This window comes from Glycine soja, chromosome 10 (genome assembly GCF_004193775.1).
Source record: "Glycine soja cultivar W05 chromosome 10, ASM419377v2, whole genome shotgun sequence".
In the NCBI taxonomy this organism is placed as follows: domain Eukaryota; kingdom Viridiplantae; phylum Streptophyta; class Magnoliopsida; order Fabales; family Fabaceae; genus Glycine; species Glycine soja.
Genome location: NC_041011.1, coordinates 29333133 through 29353612, shown reverse-complemented (window position 1 = coordinate 29353612; position 20480 = coordinate 29333133). Strand labels below are relative to the sequence as shown.

General features: G+C 34.1%; 3 protein-coding genes across 3 annotated transcripts; 1 reads left to right on the top strand and 2 right to left on the bottom strand.

Annotated features, from left to right (window-relative positions):
* Positions 1-510: 510 nt before the first annotated feature.
* On the top strand, positions 511-1205 carry LOC114369556. Its single transcript, XM_028326784.1, has 2 exons — positions 511-624; positions 725-1205. The coding sequence occupies exons 1-2, from the start codon at positions 567-569 to the stop codon at positions 1030-1032; spliced, it is 366 nt and encodes a 121-aa protein (XP_028182585.1). The 5' UTR covers positions 511-566; the 3' UTR covers positions 1033-1205.
* A 2275-nt stretch (positions 1206-3480) lies between these two features.
* Positions 3481-9485, bottom strand: LOC114371601 (probable serine/threonine-protein kinase PBL19). Its single transcript, XM_028328988.1, has 4 exons — positions 9309-9485; positions 4007-4117; positions 3724-3861; positions 3481-3543 (listed from the first exon to the last, which is right to left on the bottom strand). The coding sequence occupies exons 1-4, from the start codon at positions 9483-9485 to the stop codon at positions 3481-3483; spliced, it is 489 nt and encodes a 162-aa protein (XP_028184789.1).
* A 6468-nt stretch (positions 9486-15953) lies between these two features.
* Positions 15954-16826, bottom strand: LOC114371600 (protein PHYTOCHROME KINASE SUBSTRATE 1-like). The gene has a single exon (XM_028328987.1). The coding sequence runs from the start codon at positions 16824-16826 to the stop codon at positions 15954-15956; it is 873 nt and encodes a 290-aa protein (XP_028184788.1).
* Positions 16827-20480: the final 3654 nt, after the last annotated feature.

The following is a 20480-nucleotide window of genomic DNA, read 5'->3' as shown; positions in this document are numbered from 1 at the left end:
CTGGATTCTCAGGAATAACTAGATGGTCTGTGAAACAAACATCCTCTAAGTATTTTTTGGAAAAATCATAGGAGAACACAAAAAAAAATTATGGACAATGCAATATTAAACATCCCAATGAAATCTCTTCTCCTTTTAGTGTCTTAGCCAATGCATAGGGGCAACGGTTAACATTTTCCTTTTATTAAATGCAAATATACATAACATTAATTGCATTTATACATACTTAATTTTCATAAAAGGTTTAAAAATTAATAATCTGAGATATATACATAACATAAAGACAGTTTTACAAGAAGAGCAATTGGCATTGAATAAATTTTTTAACTGAGATATATACATTCAAGAAGAAAAGTTAAATTTTCAAGAAGAGCAATTGGCATTAAAAATTAATAATCTGAGATACATACATTTACTAATTCAAAACTGTTAGTTTGACTAAAACTTTCACATTTTTTCATGTGCATTGAATAATCTTATCAATTACAAGAGGTGCCAAGTCAAAATTTCTGTATAAAAGAACAACAAAGAGCTACATATCACGGCTCTTCTTTGGCTAGGATACAATGGCAGCAACCTTCAAGTACCTTTTTCCCATCCTCTTCCTTACCCTTATAGTCAAAGGTATATATATTCTCTTTCTTTAACAAATCTTTTACGTTTTTGGTTTCACCATGATTCTCCCTCTTTCTTCACGTATTTGATACATCCAATTCATTATCAGGGTCTTGTGAGTGTTCCATAAACAACATCAATATTGGCACTACAAGAAGTGGGAGAGTAATACAAGGCCAACCTGAGTGGAACGTAGTTGTGATCAACAACTGCACTTGTACACAAAGCCAGATAAGGTTGTCTTGCAAAGGGTTTAAGACTTCAGAGAGTGTTAGCCCATCAATTCTTTCCATAGAAGGTGACAGCTGCCTCCTTATCAATGGCAATCCTTTGAATAGTTTTGCTACTGTTCGCTTCTCCTATGCTTGGGATCCTCCTTTCCTCTTATTGCCTACAAGCTCTAGTATAAGTTGTTAATAGGGATATATTTTCTGAAATGTTTCATAGAAAAACAATAATAGAAATGATAATAATCGTCAATTTTAGCATTCTATGGATTTTATGGGTATACTATGGGCATTAGAAACCTTGTTAGGGAAAGATTGACCTTATGCATCCCATTCTTGAAAATAAACGAGTATTTTCTGCAATATGAAAGAACATTATTATTTTTATAAATAAATAATAAAAAAAGACAGAAGAATTGTCCAAAGTAGTTGGAAGTTATTGTAGTTTAGCAAAAAAATTGAAAGTTTAAGAAGTAATTTAGTAATAAAATTATCCAATGAAATGTGAATGTCAAACAAGAGTATTTCCTGTGTGTGTGTGTGTGTTTAATTGTAGAAAAGGTCGACATGGCTAGTTGCATTTAAGTGCTCCGTTGGTTCAACTCTTTATTCTTAATCTGAGTTTATCCAGGTCAGTCACAAAGACAGGTTTTAGCTGTTAAGCTTAGTGTTCTTGGGCTGATATTCAAGGCCACCCAAGGTGTTTATTTTGACACACATGATTGCAGAAATAAATCGTTCTCCTCCTAGACCAAAAGTTACAATGAAGAGAACAGTCTGGTATGGCAAAAATCTATGTGCCATTGTGAAACTCCAAAATCTTGTTGTTGCTAAGCTCGTCTTGTTTTCCTCTCTCTCTCTCAAACTGTTGCAACCATCATTCCCTCTTTTTTTTACCAAAAACAGAAACACAAACAAATAACCCACCCCCCCCCCCCCCCCCCCAAAAAAAAATAGCACACCCAGAAAAACACAGAAAAAGGAGAAAGAGAGAAGAGGTGAAGCGGATTTCAGATCCAAAAAAAGAGAAGCCACATGCATGAAAGGAAAGGCAACAAATATCATCTAAAAAAAATCCAGAAAAATGAAAGAGGTAGAAAAGTGGCAACGAATCCCAGATCTAAAAAAGAAATCCAAAAAAATGAAAAAGGTAGCAAAGTGGCAGCAGTTCAGGGAGCTCGAGGTTGTGGGCGTGGTAGTGGTGGAAGTTGTTGTCGCAAGGAAGAGGAATAAAGTGCCATTAAAGCACACACATTATGTTTAACATATCTCAAATAATGGAGGACTAAAGTGAGAAACATTTTACACTTTTAGGGATGATTTTGAAATTTTTACAATTTCAAGAACTAAAATAACAGTCAATTACACTCTTTCAGGTACTAAAGTGATTATTTATCCAATTATTTTTTGTATTTAGATTAAGTTAGTGGATACATATTCAAATGATAGAACTTTAAAATTTAAAAGAATGAAAAATACATTTTTTTTATAGCTTTATTTAAAATTTGAAAGAATGAACCTACTGAATTAAATTATTTTTGTCTTAATAGACTTCAAGCAATTAAATAATTAAAATATCAATGAATAACTATTGTTAATGACACCATATTACATTATTTTTATTTCTTAACAAAAGAGTTTTAACATAAAAAATAATATTACCTTCGTCCTTATTATAAGACATAGTTAACAAATTTTGTTGTCCCTTATAACATTTCATTTCATCTCTCTTACGAATTAATTATTTTTTTATTAAAATATCTTGAATTGTCCTTTTTTCTCTCCTATGAAGATTGGAAAAGATGATAGGTTTCCAATAATGTTGAGGATAAATTTGCAAAAATATGATAATTATAGACAAATTTAATGCTAGTAACTAAATTAACTAACTTTCTTAATAAGCGTAAAGTAGTCAATTATGTTTTATAATTAGAAACAAGGGAAGTATTATTTTATTAATATTAGTTCAACTACGGTTGAACCATTAAACTTTAAACTGGTGTCTTGACCGGTTCAATGACTGGTACAATTTTAAAAACATTGAAAAAAAACTTTGCAAACAAAAAATAATTAGATTGAAAAAGAAACAGGAATAAGAAAAACATTAAAAGAGCAAAAGGAGATAACAAGAAAAATTAAAAGTAACGCAACATTACCAAACCACCATCATGCCTTTGCTATCAGTGCCTCTCAAACCACAATCACTGTCTTTGTATCATATCCTTGTAACTCATCCATGAAAAATCTTCCATCTTCAAACTCCTTCGTTACGCCTAGCATAATCAAATTATATTTTAGCCCAAGAAAATACCATTGTTTTACGTACACAATATGAGTAAAGATAGATAATGTTATGATTCATCAATGATCTCCTTTACATTTTCTATGACAATTTTTAGAAACTGATGTAGATAGTATTCCTTTTTAAGAAAAAAATATATGATCATTTTTATTAGTACACTACATAGTGTGTGTGAGAGATAAACGTGTAGCTATGAACCAACTTTGCCCCCAATAAAATATCTTGACTCATACATATCCACTAAATTACAAAAAAAATCAACTAATTACCATCAATGAATCACTTTCCTTAGCTTCAAAAGTAACTTTACTATATACTATACCACAACATCCAATTTCAAATTTTCGACAAGGTGTTTATTTCATTCTTGAACTCAGCCAAGTTTTTGTTTTGTAAATCCTGCCAAAAAACTTCACTGGATCAGAATAATCAATAAAAACTAATACAAACTAAAAAAAGTCATACATGGTCAGGCTTATATATGATAAACATATTTCTTTTACATCATTTAACTTCAAGCACAATTGGACAATTCTAGTGATGTGAAATAATCAAAAGATGAACATTATACTACCATACCTTCTTGACATGCTTTATAGCCACAAGGGTTCCATCATTAAGCTTTCTCTTATACATTGTTCCAAATAATTGAATTTTTCTTACATAGGTTTGGAGATATTGATTCCTCAGTTGTGGGTTGAGAACAAGTGCAACAAGCTTTTTGAGAATATCAATGTGAAAGAAACATTTAGATTAACAAGAAAAAAAAAATCTTAGTAAAGCAGTTTCACGGAGCATGGGCAGAACAAAATCATTGAAACATTGAACTAGAACAATTGACCATTGATACTGACTAACAAACAAGATGATCAAATTCATAAAGAAGCAATAATTGCAAAATCTTATCAGGGTTAACAGGAAAAATAACTATGCTAAATAGAAGCCAACTAACCTTGCATTTGGCAGCAACATCCTGCACAGCAAGCATAGCAGCATATTGAGGTGATTAATCTGTGTCAGCTTTAACCTTCATTCTGCCTGAAGTTAGAAGCATAAGTAAGTCACAACAGTTTTGCTTTATCTACTATAAAGGAAAACACTCAACCAAAATTTATTTAAAGGCGAATAATGGAAAAAAGTTCACAATTTAACTTTTTTATCAGCATGCAAAAAAGTTATTATAAATATCTTTGTTAAATGAAAATGAAACTATCTTAAGAAAGTGCATGTGAACTTTGAAAAATCTCTCGCCTTTCAACACAATAAACTCATGACTTTATTGTTATTTTCAATTATTGTCTTACACAACACCAGTACACAACCTTGCTCACTTTCCACTCTCACCAAATCCAAAACCATGCACATGGAGGCTCTCCCAGGTAAGCTTGTTAACAAATTTTAAACTTCCAAATTTGGACCGTGAAGGAAGTTATTTAGCCTAAAGCCTCGCTCTCCTTTTCATCTTATTCATATTAAGATCATTTAACTAGATCCTAACCATACTTAAGATAATGTATTAAAAAACAAAAAGAAACAAATCTTTAATAAATTTTCATTGAAATTAAACAAATTTAATCATCCAATTCATATGCACAAGCTTGGAAATACCTTTCGAATAAAACTTGCAGCAGATGCCAACCAAATTTTGTTTTGCAGCTTACTACTTTGATTAAAGGTTTGCCAAATGCAGCTAGCCTCCTCAAATTCAGGAACCTATACTACTAGAAAATAGGTTTTTTTACATTGGTTATTAATCAATATTGAAATTACCTATGTTAAAGTATCAACATTAATTAACAGATTGTTTAGAAACCGATGTTGTTTTACGAAAAAAAACATCGATTTTTATAAAAGCCAATCTTGATATCTTCTCACCAACATCAGTTTTCATGTTGCTTTTCACTGACAACATCGATTTTTTTTAACAACCAATGTTGTTTTTTGGATTTTTTTTAATATCATATCTATTTTTTTAATTACCAACCTATAATTATTCATATGACAACTTATCATTCAAAGTTTTATAAAACTCATAAAATAAGCTCAATTTATAAAAAAATATATATACCACCAAGACTTATAAACAAAAAATTACACAAATTAATATATCACTAAGATTTCTAAACAAAATATACCATGCACCAAGAGTACTTAATAACAAAAATTTCCCACAAATGAGTTCAGGATGTTCCAATTCCCACAAAATATACCACAAAAAATTATAAACAAAAATTTACAGATTGATAATAATATAGTATAATGTACTTTAATTACAAACAAATCCAAAATAAAACAAAGTTAGAAGTTGCATTTGGGAACTCAAATATAATTTGAGTTTCAGCTTGTAAATTTTGTGATTGTGCAAAAGTCTTTCATCCATTTCCAATTTTTGTAGTCTTCCTCCATTGATTTTAAACAATCCTACACTCTGTAATCCATTCAAAGTTCAAATGGGTGAATCCTGCAGCTTTCATAAATGAGTACATGGTACTCGGCACATGCTCAAATTAACATTAAATTCAAATTAGATATGTATATGATTTTAAAATTTGACAGACAAAGAAGTGTTTAATTACTCACAAAACTGTTGCGAGTCACTTTGTACTCACTCAACGGGACTTTGAAATTGACTGAGTTAGGAACTTGGTAGTACAAGGATTTCCATTTAGGATAAGTTTTTGATTCATAAATGCTTTTGAAGATGGTGAGAAAGAAAACACTCTGTCCAAAATGGGTCATGGTCACTTGATGATTTACAGTGAGTTCATAGAAATCTTTGAGTTTTGTCCATCTAGCCATTAAAATTGGGCTCACTAGATCTTGGTTAGGGAAGTGTGAAGAGGAATACAAAAAGAAAATATACCCCTAACTTGACCAAAGAACATATCAGTCTAGTTTGGGCCCCACAGAAGCATGAATCCACGCTAGCCATCCATTTTTTTCTTGTTTAAGACCCTAGGATTCTCATGAGCCTTAAGGTAGATTTTGGGCCCATGGGCTAAGTATGAACCCACTTATCTTTGTAGATATTTGATTAGGGTTTTATTATTTTTGGACCTTGTATTTAGGGCTCCAAAGTGTAGGGAGGATACCCTAGTAATGTAAGATTTTTCAGCCCTTGTATTTTAGGGCACCTAGACTAGTTTTTGTATTAGGGGTAGTTTTATAATTTCACATCCATTAAGTCACTACTAAAAACAGGCTTTCTACATTGCTCCATTAAGATCGGTTATTGCGAAAACCGATGTTAATGAAAGTGCGGTGGCATTTTTGTAATTAAATGGAGTTACTTAACATCGGTTTTAACAAAACCGATGTTAACTACTTCATGTTAACATCGGTTATTTAAAAAATCGATGTTAACATGATGTTAAGATGAATATGGTAACATCAGTTTTGGCAAAACCGATGTTAACTTCATAGAGTTAACATCGGTTTTGAGAAAGTCGATGTTAAGGAGTTGATTTTAACATCGGTTTTTTAAAAAACCGATGTAATCTATTTGATGTTAACATCGGTTTTTCCAAAACCGATGTTAACTATATTCAGTTAACATCGGTTATCCATAAAAAAATGATGTTGTTATGTTTATGAGTTAAAACTTGACATTTCACAACCCGCGCACGCTCGAAAACCTTGCCATCCTTCTTCTCTTTGTCCTTCTGCCTGAAATCGCTCTTCTCTTTCTCCTCCCGCCTGAAATCTGTCGGAAACCGCTCCCTCGACACCCACATTGTCCCACATTGTTTTCAATACTACTGGAAACCCCTCGCTCGAACCCACAGAACCCCCTACACCGCTCTTGGAAGTGTTGCTCGAAGAAAACCCTACATACACTCTTGGTACTAGGGTGCTGAAACACTCGTGGGTGCTCAAAGGTCAAAGCTTTCTCCGCAAGGTATGTAGGTCAATTTCGTGTATGCTAAGTTTCTATGGGTGTTCATGTTTTATTGATGATAATAATAATAATAATAATAATAATAATAATAATAATAATAATAATAATAATAATAATACGTCTTCAGTTGCAATATTGCTGATTGAGGTACGAGGAAAGCTTCAAGTTTCGTGCCATTTTGTTAGATCTCATTGCCATTGTCACTGTTTGGGTTCGAGATAAGCTTGGTCTCTTTTTCATTTGTAGTTTAGTAAGGAAACATGTTGAAGTTTGTCTCTATTAAATCTATAGACTGCTTGGAGCACTAGTAGAGATAACTAGTGATAAGGATCCTGTTATTGTGAGTAATTTAGCTCACTATCTCATTATTTTGCATTAAGCAGGTTCATATCAAGTTACTGACACTTGCAATTATTTTGGAGTTTGGGGCACTTGTTTGGTATGTCACAAATTTTCCAAATGCCTTCCATATAAATTTGTTTGATATATAACTTATAGTGTGGTGTATGCACGCATTAAGTTACCATAGCATAAATATGATGTGGCATAAGCAGGAGTAAGCCTATTTTAGGGAAAATTGTAACATAGATTCAATTATATGTGCCCTGGAGAAAAATAGTTACAATGGTTATAGAATTAGTTAGAGGGCATTATTAATTGTTAGAATTGTAAACCAGAATTGGAAAATTCTCCCCTTATTTTGTTCAGATCCACTATTTATCTTTCTGTCTTTGTTCTATTCTTCAATTCTGGTTCATTGATTCGTAACACCCAGTCTAGCAGTACCATACTGAAATTAGTAGAAGACTTTTTCCGTTTCAGTTTTGTTAGGTCCCACAGTTTTGCTGATTTTTTCAACTTGGTTTAGGTACATACTTTCTTCAACTTGGTTTAGGTACATACTTTTCAGTTTGTAATGGTTTCTTTTGAACTGCAAAATTAAGTTATATTAATAGATAAAAAGTACGAGGGGTACTACATACAACACAGGAGAGAGATCTCCTGAAAAAGATACAAAAGACAACAGCCCAACAAAAACCACCACAGACCCAACCCTACAGAGCAATTCTATATAAAAGCTAAGGACGTTGTTGAGGACCATTGGTGAAAAGGAACATTGAAATCCTTTTCCCACCCCTTCAGCCAAGACCAAGTAAAGAAAGTTGTATTGTCCACCAGCTTAGAGATATCAAAGGACTGATTATGAAACACCATGTCATTTCTGAGTTTCCAAATTGACTTTGTAGCAGCCAACCACCATATTTTCCATCTTCTATTGATTTCCTTCCTTCCTGCTGTAGTTGAGTGCTAGAGAAAGTTATCCATCGGGATACAGTGGAGGACTCTGTCTTCCCTAACCCATGAATTGAATTCCCACCACAAAGGCAAGACTTTACCACATGTGAAGAACAGATGAGAGGCAGACTCAGGTTGGCTTTGACAGAAGGGACACAGATCATTGTCAATCTCAACTTGTCTCCTAGATAGGTTATCCTTAGTTTTAATTAAAAAGCTAAAGGCTAGGCCTGGACATGCAATATTATAATTCCTACACAACTCCTCAACAAGGACCTCATTTGGAAGTGTCCTTCCATACTGCAGATTCAATTTTGGATTCCTTGGGCCCCTGGCAACCCCCTCTATATATCAACATCAAATATACTGTACAAAAAAATGGCAACCAACAACATGTCAGCCAAAGCAAACGCTTCTAAATTAATGTAATATTAATGCTGCTCTTTTCAAACAGCAAGGTTGTTTTGGGATTGGTATGTGATTATTGAACTAGACAGTCAATAGGTTTTAGATTCTATTCACAGTGACTCTAGTCAGCAGACTGATTTTGGAAACATCATCACAAAATGTAGAGATTACCTCAAACGCACAACAACTATAGGATGAGTTTCACTTGGAGACAAGCAAATCTTATTGTTAACACTTTAGCTAGAGCGTCAAGATCTTATGCTAGTTTCCACACTTTTGATTTGATTCCTTCATATATTGCTCCCATTATCTTGAATGAAATTCTCTAAGTCTCTTGTTTTCAAAAGAAATAAAAATGTCCGCCACTTTGTTGGCATGCATTCGTTGTAATAATTTGATAATTCAACAAGAAACTAATTATAAGAGTGACTACTATACAACTAAAATATGGATTGAATTAATTTATTAGGATGTTAAATGATACAACTAAAATATGATGTTTAAGTCAATTTTTCATCAATAAAAAGATAAATAATAAAAAAAAACCAGTATCTTAATGTACCTTGTAAGCCGAACCAGGATAGAAAAAGTCCTCAGCACCAAAGGACATGTCAAGATTTCTCCTGCCACCAATGATCTCTAAAAGAAGCATTCCATAGTTGTAAACGTCAGCTTTTACAGTTATAGGGTGATTACTAACCCATTCTGGTGCCAAATAACCTCTAGTGCCTCTAACCATTGTCACCACATGAGAGTGCTCCCTTCCCATCAATTTGGCCAGCCCAAAATCAGATACTTTGGGACAAAAGTTTTCGTCTACCAATATATTTTGCAGTTTGATGTCACAATGTATTATCCAATCCCTACACTACTCATGAAAGTATGCAATCCCTTGTGCAGTAGCTATGGCTATATTTAAACGAGTTGTCCAATCTAACAATCTATCTCGACCTTCATATGAAGGGAAGATCCATTTATCCAAGGATCCATTTTTCATGAACTCATAAACGAGAAGCCTGCAAAACAATATTTGTCAAAGCCAATTAAAACCATTTAAAATTATGTATGTCTTATTAATCCTTAAACAATGTTTTGGGGAGCTAAAAGTAAATTGAAGCCTTCTTGATAACTAAATGATAGTTCCTAGTGAGCAAAACAATGAGAACTTTCCATCTCCCTTTTAAAAGTTCTTTTTCTGTGAACACTGCAAATACAGTAATAAACTCAGCAAAACAATGAGAACTACCACGATGAGAACAATAGGAATAATCACAAGCTTCTCCTTTGCACTTCCCATTCCATCAGAGGAGCTATTAGACCCTTCTGCTTGGCCTTCTGAAGTCCATGACCCATTTGCTCTGACCTTTACAAACAAAGTTGAGCTAGTATCCTGAAAACCACCAAAACTAAAGCTCCTCAACACCCAACAAAATGACCTCTCCTCATTTAGCCCATAAACAGAAGCCACACAATCACAATCTGACAAGCAAGCATTCCCACATTTTGACACATTAGAAATATCACTATATTAGCTATTACTGAAAATTCAGGAAAATAGTAGTTGGTTTGCTGCACCGCTAAAAACCTAAACTATGATGTCAGGTTTTCATGCTTGCCATTGCAATTTCCAACAAGAGATGAATTATCATAGCCCTGGCCATACCTTGTACTTCCCTAGAAAACTATGCCGCTGCCCAGTTATCATCATGTCCACATCTCGGTCCAGTGTGATTTTCACAGGTCGATTTAATAGATAAGATGGAACTGAAGCAGCAGCAACAATAAAGGCTGATCTTGTCTCCTTCCCCCCAAATCCACCACCAACTCATTTTGTTTTGCAAACTACCTTTGACATGGGAAGGCCAAGAACATGAGTGTAGATGCAAATGCCTTTGGTGTTTTGATGATGATCATGATGATATGATGCAATTGATACAAATGGGCTTTTCAAGATTAAATTCAAGACAATACTTCAAGATTACAAGTCACAACATCAAGATGATCACTAGAATATTAGGACGGGAATTCCTAATTGAATTAGAAAAAGGTTTGGCCAAGTAATTTAAATTAAAAAGTGTTTTTCAAAGGATTTACTCTCTAGTAATCGATTACCAGAGGATGTAATCGATTACCAGTGGCCAAATATGCTTTACAACAGCTATTAAAATTTGAATTCGAAATTTTAGACTGTGTAATCGATTACACAATTTTGGTAATCGATTACCAGCAGCTAATAAACGTTTTAATTCAAATTTTAAAAGCTGTAATCGATTACACAATTCCTGTAATCGATTACCAGACAGGATTTTCAGAAAATATTTCTAAGAGTCACAACTTTTCAAAGGCTTTATTCATGACCACCAATGGTCTATATATATGTGACTTATAACACGAATTTGTGAAGAGTTTTTCAGAACAACAAGTGTTTATCCTCTCAAAGAGCAAAAATCATTTTATCCTCTTAAGAATTCCTTGGCCAATTCAATTGCAATTCATTAAGGAATTATTTGAGTGCTCAATCTATAAAATCTATCTGTTTCTAGAGAGATTCATTCTTCTTATTCTCCTCATTCTCTAAGGGATTAAGAGACCGTGGGTCTCTTGTTGTAAAGGAATTCTAAACACAAAGGAAGGATTGTCCTTGTGTGTTTAGAACTTGTAAAAGGAATTTACAAGATAGTGGAACTCTCAAGCGGATTGCTTGGGGACTGGACGTAAGCACAAGGGTGTGGCCGAACCAGTATAAATCTGAGTTTGCACTTTTTCTTCCCTTAATCTCCTTTGCTTATTATTGATTTATATTCATATTCAAATTGTTTTATTTGAATCAATATTTAAGAAGTTCATTATTAAGGGAATTTATAACTTGAATAAAAAGTGAAATAGATTTTTAATTGGGGAAGTAGTTTGGAATATCTTAATTCAACCCCCCCTTCTTAAGATATCTGAGGCCACTTGTCTAACAATGAGAAACATATTTCTGGTGCTTCTGAGGAGCCTGCAACAACACAATGTTATTTTCACAATGCAGTTATTTCCTTCAAGCCATAAATTTAGGCCAATACAAGGAAAACACTAACACTCACACACATGGGTTGTTTGTTTCACCTTTTTTTAAGATTCTGGTTTGGGAAGTGGTTGTTATAGCCACTACTTTTTCATCTTGTTCAATACTTCTTTCAAGCTAAGCATGCCTTATGTTTAGCTTGTTCTCTAATAATATTAAATTTAGCTTCTTCTTCTTCTTCAAAAAAAAAAAAGTAACACTCACACACACACACAACTTTTGTTAGGATCCAATTACAAGGTATGGGACTTGAGTCCCACATTGGAAGTATAGGAATCTAATGTGGGGTTTATAAGGCCATGGGCTCTCCAACCACATCAGCTAGCTTTTGTGGTTTGATTCTCCCAAGGTTTATAAGGAATTATTTGTAGGATACCTTGAACCAAGATGAAGCCTCAGCTAAGCCTTCCTTCCGTGATAATCCGTTGTAGGACATGTGGGGCTTTTAATTTGTAGGATACCTACCTACCAATAATAATTTGTATGGGGTTGGTGGCTTGTCATGAAAATTCTGTGTCTTGCAAATACTTGTATCATACAATTAGTAATCTAAGATCCTTCTAATCTTTTGTTTCCCAGGAACTCTATAGCTAGAAGATACATTTGATTGGGTTTTAGTGGTCAGCTGATCGAGGTACGAGGTTTGTTTGCTACGTCATCAGTCACTTTGCTGGACTTGCTAGACGTAATCTTGCATATACTGAGGTACGACTTGATCAAGGTACGAGGTGATGAAGATACATTTCCTTGATATTTTTGTATGCTTTGCTGTGCTGGTGATTTTGTTGGTGAGAATTGCAATTGTGATGTCATGCTATCTTGAAACACAAGCTGACAATTAAAAAGATATTGATTAGTATGAATAATAGGGAAGTTAGGCCCTAATTATCATGCTATTTTGATAAAGAGCTCATAAAATCTTCGAACCTTGTTCATATATTCGTCCGAACTGTGAGTGTTCTAGTGAAAATGAAGAAATCCCCTACTAAAGGATATCGATAAGCAATTCACAAAGTAAACAAGGCTGATAGTGTATGTTGTTTCTTAAATATGTAGTGTATATTTTATATTTTGTAGTTGCTTTTTGAAGGATAATTCATTGTTCACCTATGTAGTGTGTATCTGGATTCAATTCATGGTTGCGTGTCTTTCAATTTACTTGCATCCAAATATACTAATATTATAGGAGCCGTACACTCGAATGGGTGTTGACCTTGGTCAATACTTTGCTACATGAGTTGGTTATGCCTTTTTTGGACTCAGGTGTTCTATACTACAAATTGAACCTTAACTCTAGTTTAGAACAGTTTCAATTTCAATAATGATGGAAATGGGGGAAAAGATATTTGAGTTTGGGGTTTTATGCACCATACCTTTCATCCTCTTTCTTTTACATAACTTTTTTTTTAGTTTTTACTAATAGGACGAAAAGGAAAAAGATAATAAAAGGTAAAGCAACTAAATATTTAGTGGGATTATTCAAAAACAATTATGAGATCGACTCTATCAAATAAATGATGAAATTTAATAGTATTTCAATGGCAAGACAATTGAGATATATAAGTCTAAGTTAGAAAATTAAATTAAAATAAATAAATTATTAAATTAAAACTTAAAATCATTAACTTTTCACTTGGCAATTGAACTATGAAGTTCTTGGATAAACTCCTCACTACTACTAACTCTTCTTGAAAGCATCTTCTCTTTGGTGTAAACCTCCAGCTCTTGCTCCAATTTTGATTTTTTGAGTTCTCTTTGAGTTATTTTTGTTTCCATAAGTATTTCCTCCTCGCTGGCCTTGAGAGCTTCAATCCATGCCTTAGGTGCAGCTACTTTTTTATCAGCAATTTCTTCTACTAAGGCTGCATGATTTGTTAGATACTCATACTCAAATATTGAGATAGTGATCATGGGACTATGATGTGCTGTTATAGGTTTTTCTCTCATGGTACTCAGTAAGAGTTTTCAGCTTCCATAAGGCTACAGCTTCAGATGCTTTGGCTACCACAAACAGTCAAAAGATCTGCTGCTTGGCAACAAACACTGGCAGCAAGTGCTGGTAACATATCTTTGTCACCAAGGTTTGCTAAAGTATTACAACATGAACTTTCAGAATCCAACCACCTTGTCACGTGTTTGAAGAGTCCAGTTGTTCGAATCTATTCCACTATGTTAGTCTGAAATTTGAAAGCTCTTAAACATTATGATTAATCATTTATTGGATTTTCTTCAATGAGATGAGGTCCCTAATTTTGCAAATAACAAACATCAAAAGAAAAAATGTAGTGTCAAAACCTTGATTGGTGAAACATCAACCATTTCCATTTAATTAGGAGAGCATTCTTGAGGACCTTAATGTCTTTGATCCCCAAACCTCCCAAATCTCTAGAGGCACACACCTGTCTCCAAGCTACCCAAGCTATCTTCTTCCCTTCAAAGCTACCACCCCAAAGAAATTGCCTTTGAATGGTAGTTAGCCTATTAATCAGTGTTGTAGGGGCCCTGAAAAAAGACAAATTGAACACAAGCAATGTTGTTAGGACAACATTGATTAGAGTAATTCTGCCAGCCATTGAAATGCTTCTTTGGTTCCATTTATTCAACCTATCCTCGAATTTTCTGATTATAGATTCTCACACCACCTTTCTTCTGGGATTAACTCCAATTGGCAGCCCTAGGTAGCAAAAAGGAAAATGAAGCAGGGCACAGTTTAAGTAATTCTGTCAATTTGTAATGATTAGAGTAATTCTGTCAGTTTGTAATGGTGTTAGTATATGTCAGGTAATATACCAAAGATATATAAGTGCCTTCATTTCTGGTGTAACCACAAACAGATCATAAAAAATGAAAACCTATGTAGTAAATATGTATGTTTATAGTTGAAATGGCTTAGGTATTCTGTAATGTCCATGATAGGGACTATGTGCATAAAGGAAGAAATAAGATAAAAAGATAAATTCGGCTACAATGCTTCTTGATAAAGCAGAAGGATAGGAATTGGAAATGAACTTAGCATAGTTGGCAGTAGAAACTTCAATTTGTGATTAACTCGGTGGTGGAGTTTTGAGGCATAAGTTAGAACACTTACACATAATATGCTGAACAATATTAAGCTATTTAAATTTAATAAATAATAGTTTTAAAGAGGAAACAATCATTAGTATGTGCAATTTGTTTTGAGAGGAAACTGGTCTATGTCTTACATACATACAGACATACTAAACATCGGAGATTTTTAATCTTTTCAGTTGTCTATTCTTCCGCCTCTGGCTTCAATATTTGTGACTGGTCTTGCAGCACAATTAGCTGACAACTTGATTTCAAGAGGAGTTGAAGCCATTGTGGTATGAGAGGCATTGAAACATCATTTTTTGTTGTTGTTTATTATATGAATAATTACTACTTATGAATTATTATATGATATTAAGCGTATTTCCTCATGATTAAGTTGACATCATTTTGTGTTAAGAAATGGAATTTCATGTTCTATAGCCATCCATCTCTATTGCTAAATTTTGCATCCAAATTGGCTGTATACATAATACATGTTTACAATAAAGACAACTACACCTTACTGGATGTTGACAGTAGACACGGTAGATGTTGTGGCTATTGACCCAATTTGACATGTCAATGACAACTGACAAATTATTAGAACATGCCTATCCTGACTGTTATTAATTTCTTGGCTGCCTGAACATCTTTAAAATATATATATATATATATATATATATATATATATATATATATATATATATATATATATATATATATAGGTTCGAAAGAATAAAAAATGATATAATCAGCATAAAGCCTTAGAACACTTACACATTCGTTTCCTGAAAATCTTCTTCTGGTATTTCATATTTCTTCTAGAAATCAAGAAAATGATTATTGCAGATATTGCTAAAGCAGAAGCAGCAGCTGCTACCCCGGCAGCAATTTTTATGCCCAAACTATTCTTTTTTCTTCTCCGAATCAATATTTACTATAGCAATAAAATGAAAGTTAAATTGGAGAGACTTAGTAAAAATCAATTTTATTAACCAATTTGAATTGCCTAAAATTTACATCAGTTATGAGATGTACTCTATCTAATTCATCAACAAAAATGCTAATTATAGACAGAACAAAGGAAAACTACTTTTGCATTTTCTTAATGCTCAAAGACTTGCTCCTGCTACTCAATATTGGGGAGCCAAACACTTCCAATGAATTCCTTGACTTCTCTACTTGTAGAAGTTGCATTTTCGCCAGATTATTTCCTAAGCTAGAATTCAAACCTGAGAGTGCTAAACTATTTTCTTTGCTCAATCCCACCCCTAACTTCTCTGGGCTTTGGAAGTAAACATCTTTGTTAATCGAGATTTCGGCTGCGTGAGGCCTAGTAACTTTAACTGAATGATTAGCCTCTGGATCAGCATTGAACATATTTCTTGAAGTTGTTTTTCCATGACTAGAATTTTTGCTGAAACTGATTTCACCTGCATGGTGACTAATATCAACATAATTCTTGTCAGAACAATAGCATTTGCAACCAAGACCAACTAGAAAACTCTTCCTATGCAATTTGCTTTTCATGTTCCTTGAGGAGTTCGTCACAGCACTTCGCAAAAGTGCACTTTGGCTATTCAAGCTTGATTCAGACCTTACACTTGGAGTTCCATTTTGAACTTTGTACTTTCTGGTTACAAGAGTTGTTTGTTCATCTTTTTGGGGCCGATGCTTGTTGGCATCATTATTAGCAACTCTTGGGGGGCTTTCAATCTCTTCTCCATTGAAGTACTTTTCAGCTTCAAATACTCCAATTTCTCCATCATATTCCTTCTTTACTCCTAGAGGATCCTTTCTGTTGTTGACATAGCCATGGCCTGATTCTGCCAGGATCTCTTCTTTGTTGTTCAAGTACGAAGAAAAGGACGCATCACGAAGGTGGTAATTGTTGTTATGAGAGTTGAAAGATTGCAACTGATGAATGTTGTTGTTATTTGAAGTGGCTGTTGAGATAACCATAGTAAAAAAGTATCAAAGTACACACAAAAAAGGGCCCAAAAGATCTTGTTTGCATAGAGGCTGATGGAAGATGAGATACAAAAAAGAACAAAATGAGATTGAAATGAAAAAATAGTGGTATAGATAAAGATACTAAAACACTTTGAAGTAATAGAACTAGTATTATGACAACTTTTGAGTGCTAAAAGGCCATAATAATAAGTAAAAGTAGCAGCTAGCAAGGTTGAAAGCAAAACTTAGTTATGTGAAGAGAAGGCTAAAACTAGATAGAGGGAAGGAAATGGATGCAGGAGAGAATTTAAAATTAATAGCTGAATAACTGCCTGGCACATTTAAGAGTAGTTCTATAAGTAGGCTAATGGAAGAAGCAAAATGTCAAATGGGTAGGGTCATGTGCTTGTGTGTGGCCTAATTGACACTTCATCAATAGTTTTAACACTGATGAAATTTCTTTGATTCTGATGGATAACAAGTAAAGTATATTAATAACATTTTGCCTAATAACATGCATTAGCACAGACTCTTTTCTTCATGTTAACAATGGTATGTTAGTTATATTGTAAGGCCCTGTGATTTGTCTCCTTCCAGGTGATAGGGTGATAACTACTAGAGAGAAACATGTTTTTATCCACTTTGATTGTATAATATATATGTAGTCCCATCCTTTTAAAAACATGATTTGTTATCCACTTTGAGATCAAAACAGATTCTAAACATTAAGTGCCTTAAAAGTTATTTTGGTGGAATCAAATATATTATTTATAATGTCATTTAGTCTTTTTTTTTTTAATTTGCTAAACACTAAATTATGCTGCCATACTATTTTCAGATTCCATTAGGAGCGATTTTAGCTATTGTTGATCCTGTGGTCATTGCTGTTTCGAAATTCAAAGTGGTCCTGCGGTCATTGCTGGAAAGTCAATTGTGCTGAAGCCTCGAACTCAGGTATTTATATCTTTGATTCGAAAACTACTTTGAAATTGTTTTTGTATGCATTACTGGTATAGTTGTAACTTATGCTATGCCTCTCTACATGACCTTTCTTTCATTGGACTGATATCTTTGAAGTATTTACTGTGATTTTAACTCTCACAAGTTGTTAATTGTTAGCTCTAAAAAATATCGACTCTTAATCAGGAAACTCGGGTTCTTTGCCATATAACTTACAACTGTATATGATGAGTGCACAAATAGGTAAAAGACAAACAGAAACTTTTCCTCACAACAAACAATCACAAATTACAAATAAAATCATGAGCAATGACATTTGGAACAAACTTGAAGTAAATCATCCAAAGCTATTCCCATACCCCTATATTTTCGGGCAAGGTATACAACTAAGGAATGACTACTTTGTATGAGCTCATCCCGACAATAATAGCCACGATGCAATAGCTACTGTAGCACCTTCTCATCAACTCCGGATGCTTCTGCCCAGGTACTCAAGCTTGCTACTGGCTTGGTATCCTATTCTATAGCTGTCCTAATTTTCTCTAACTCTGCTAGCACCTACAGTAGTACAGATTACAGAATTTCAATGATTAGCTTTTAAAGTCAATGACTGGGATGAAACTGTTGTGGCAACAAATTCTCTCTTTCTTCTAGTTTTATTTTCCTTTTTCTTGCTAGACTGGACAACAACTTTGTCCTTGTAGTCATCCACTTTGACAGCATAGTTTGTCACAAGTGAGGTTCCAACTGATCTTGATAGACAAACATTGAATAACTCAAGAGCACCAACCTCTCCTAGTTGCAATATAATAGCCTTTTCCAACCTCCATGCTTCATAATCAACAAAAGTTTCTTCTAAAACACATAGGTTCTCCATTAACATACGAAAATGTTGTGCCCTGAATGACTCAAACTTCGTAGAAACAGTAGATACCTCTCCAAAAGGCATTTGGGTATTATCAATCATTTTATGTACACTACTCAGTTTACATAAAATGGACCATACCCTTGGTTAATTGCAGCAATGGACTATACCCTTCACCAAGCTTCCTTTTGTCTTCCAAACTAATAGGCTTTGTTCCTGTTAGGCTAAAATTAAAGTGTATCTCTTTGGGTCTATTGACCTGTTATCCTTGAAATCCACCTTGTGCTCTTGACACACACACACACACACAAAACCACCCACACACACCCCCTCGCCCCCCCCCCCCACACACACACCCACACACACACACACACACACACACACACCCACACACACACACCCTCCATAAATAAAGAAATAAGGCCCTTACAGTAAAGTCACATGTCAATCTCCACATGGATTCCATGAGTTGTCCAGGTTCACTCTCTCTCTCCATAGATTCCATAAATCAAGACAAACCCAAAAGGTGTACAAAGTCAGTTTCTAATTAGGGTTTTAAAGTTAGAGTTGTAGTTGTATTACAAATAGCAATGACGAACAATTCTTGATGATCATTTAGTTATTTTATGCTAATTAAGTTTATACAAACCTTACAAATCATAATATTGCATCTGTAATTATGGTTGGGAACCACAATTTAAAACCATGTTTGCAATCTTATGCTTCCACTCAATTTCCAAATTTATGTCCTCCCCTAAATTGAAATTGCGTACTTGGGATTAAGATACAACACTGATAACTAGTTTGCCCTCAATTTTTACTAGCATGACAACTACACACATCCTGATGATACACACACACACCCATCATACACACCCTCATCACACACAAAGACACAAACACACCCTCATCACACACAAAGACACACACACACACCCTCATGATAGACACACACACACATACCCAACTACAATAATAAAGCATAAGCACCCTCCAAACCCAGAATTTGAAATTTACCTTTTGTATGTTCTTTTATGTCATGAATGTAATTTGCTTTATACACAACTGTTGTTCATGTTGAGTGAACCTTAGATTCCCGTTTGAGACTTAATGCAATGATTCTTGCGGATAGTTTGCATTAGTCATTGTATTTAGTCTTGAATTGTCCGTTTGGACAGTTTGGGGAGACTGGTATTTTTATGTTAGATTCATTCATCAAGGTTATTATTATTTTCATTAATTTGATGAAATTTCGGTTCAATGCATTTCAAGTTGTTCTCTGAGTGCATACTTGATTATCGGGAAATTCATTTCACCGATGTCATGTCGTGTACTTGGAGACCAATGCGAAATGCTGCCGAAATTTAGTCAATTTTTTGTAAATAATGGTAACCCTGACGTTTGAAGCTAACATAAAAGACAGTTTTCCTAAATGGGATAGGGCCACACCTATAAATAAAAAAGTGAGATTTTCATGCATGGAATTGCTTAGATGGATCGAAGTTGAATGAATGAAAGTCGCATGAGCCCAGAATATGAGGATGGCGTCGAACAGTTCTTGCAATTTGCTTCAAAAAGAGGTCAACCGAATGAAGAAGGAAAATATTATTGTCCTTGCATAAACTGTTTGAATGGAATATGACAACTACTGGATGAAATACGGGACCATCTATTATGTGATGGGATTAAGAAGAATTACACGACATGGATATGGCATGGTGAAGTCACAGACATGCAGAGTGGATCCCAATCTAAACCGTTTGATGTAGAAATAGGAGATCGCTTGGAGGACATGATTTGTGACCTTGGACAAGAGTCTTTCCAGCAAGCACATGATT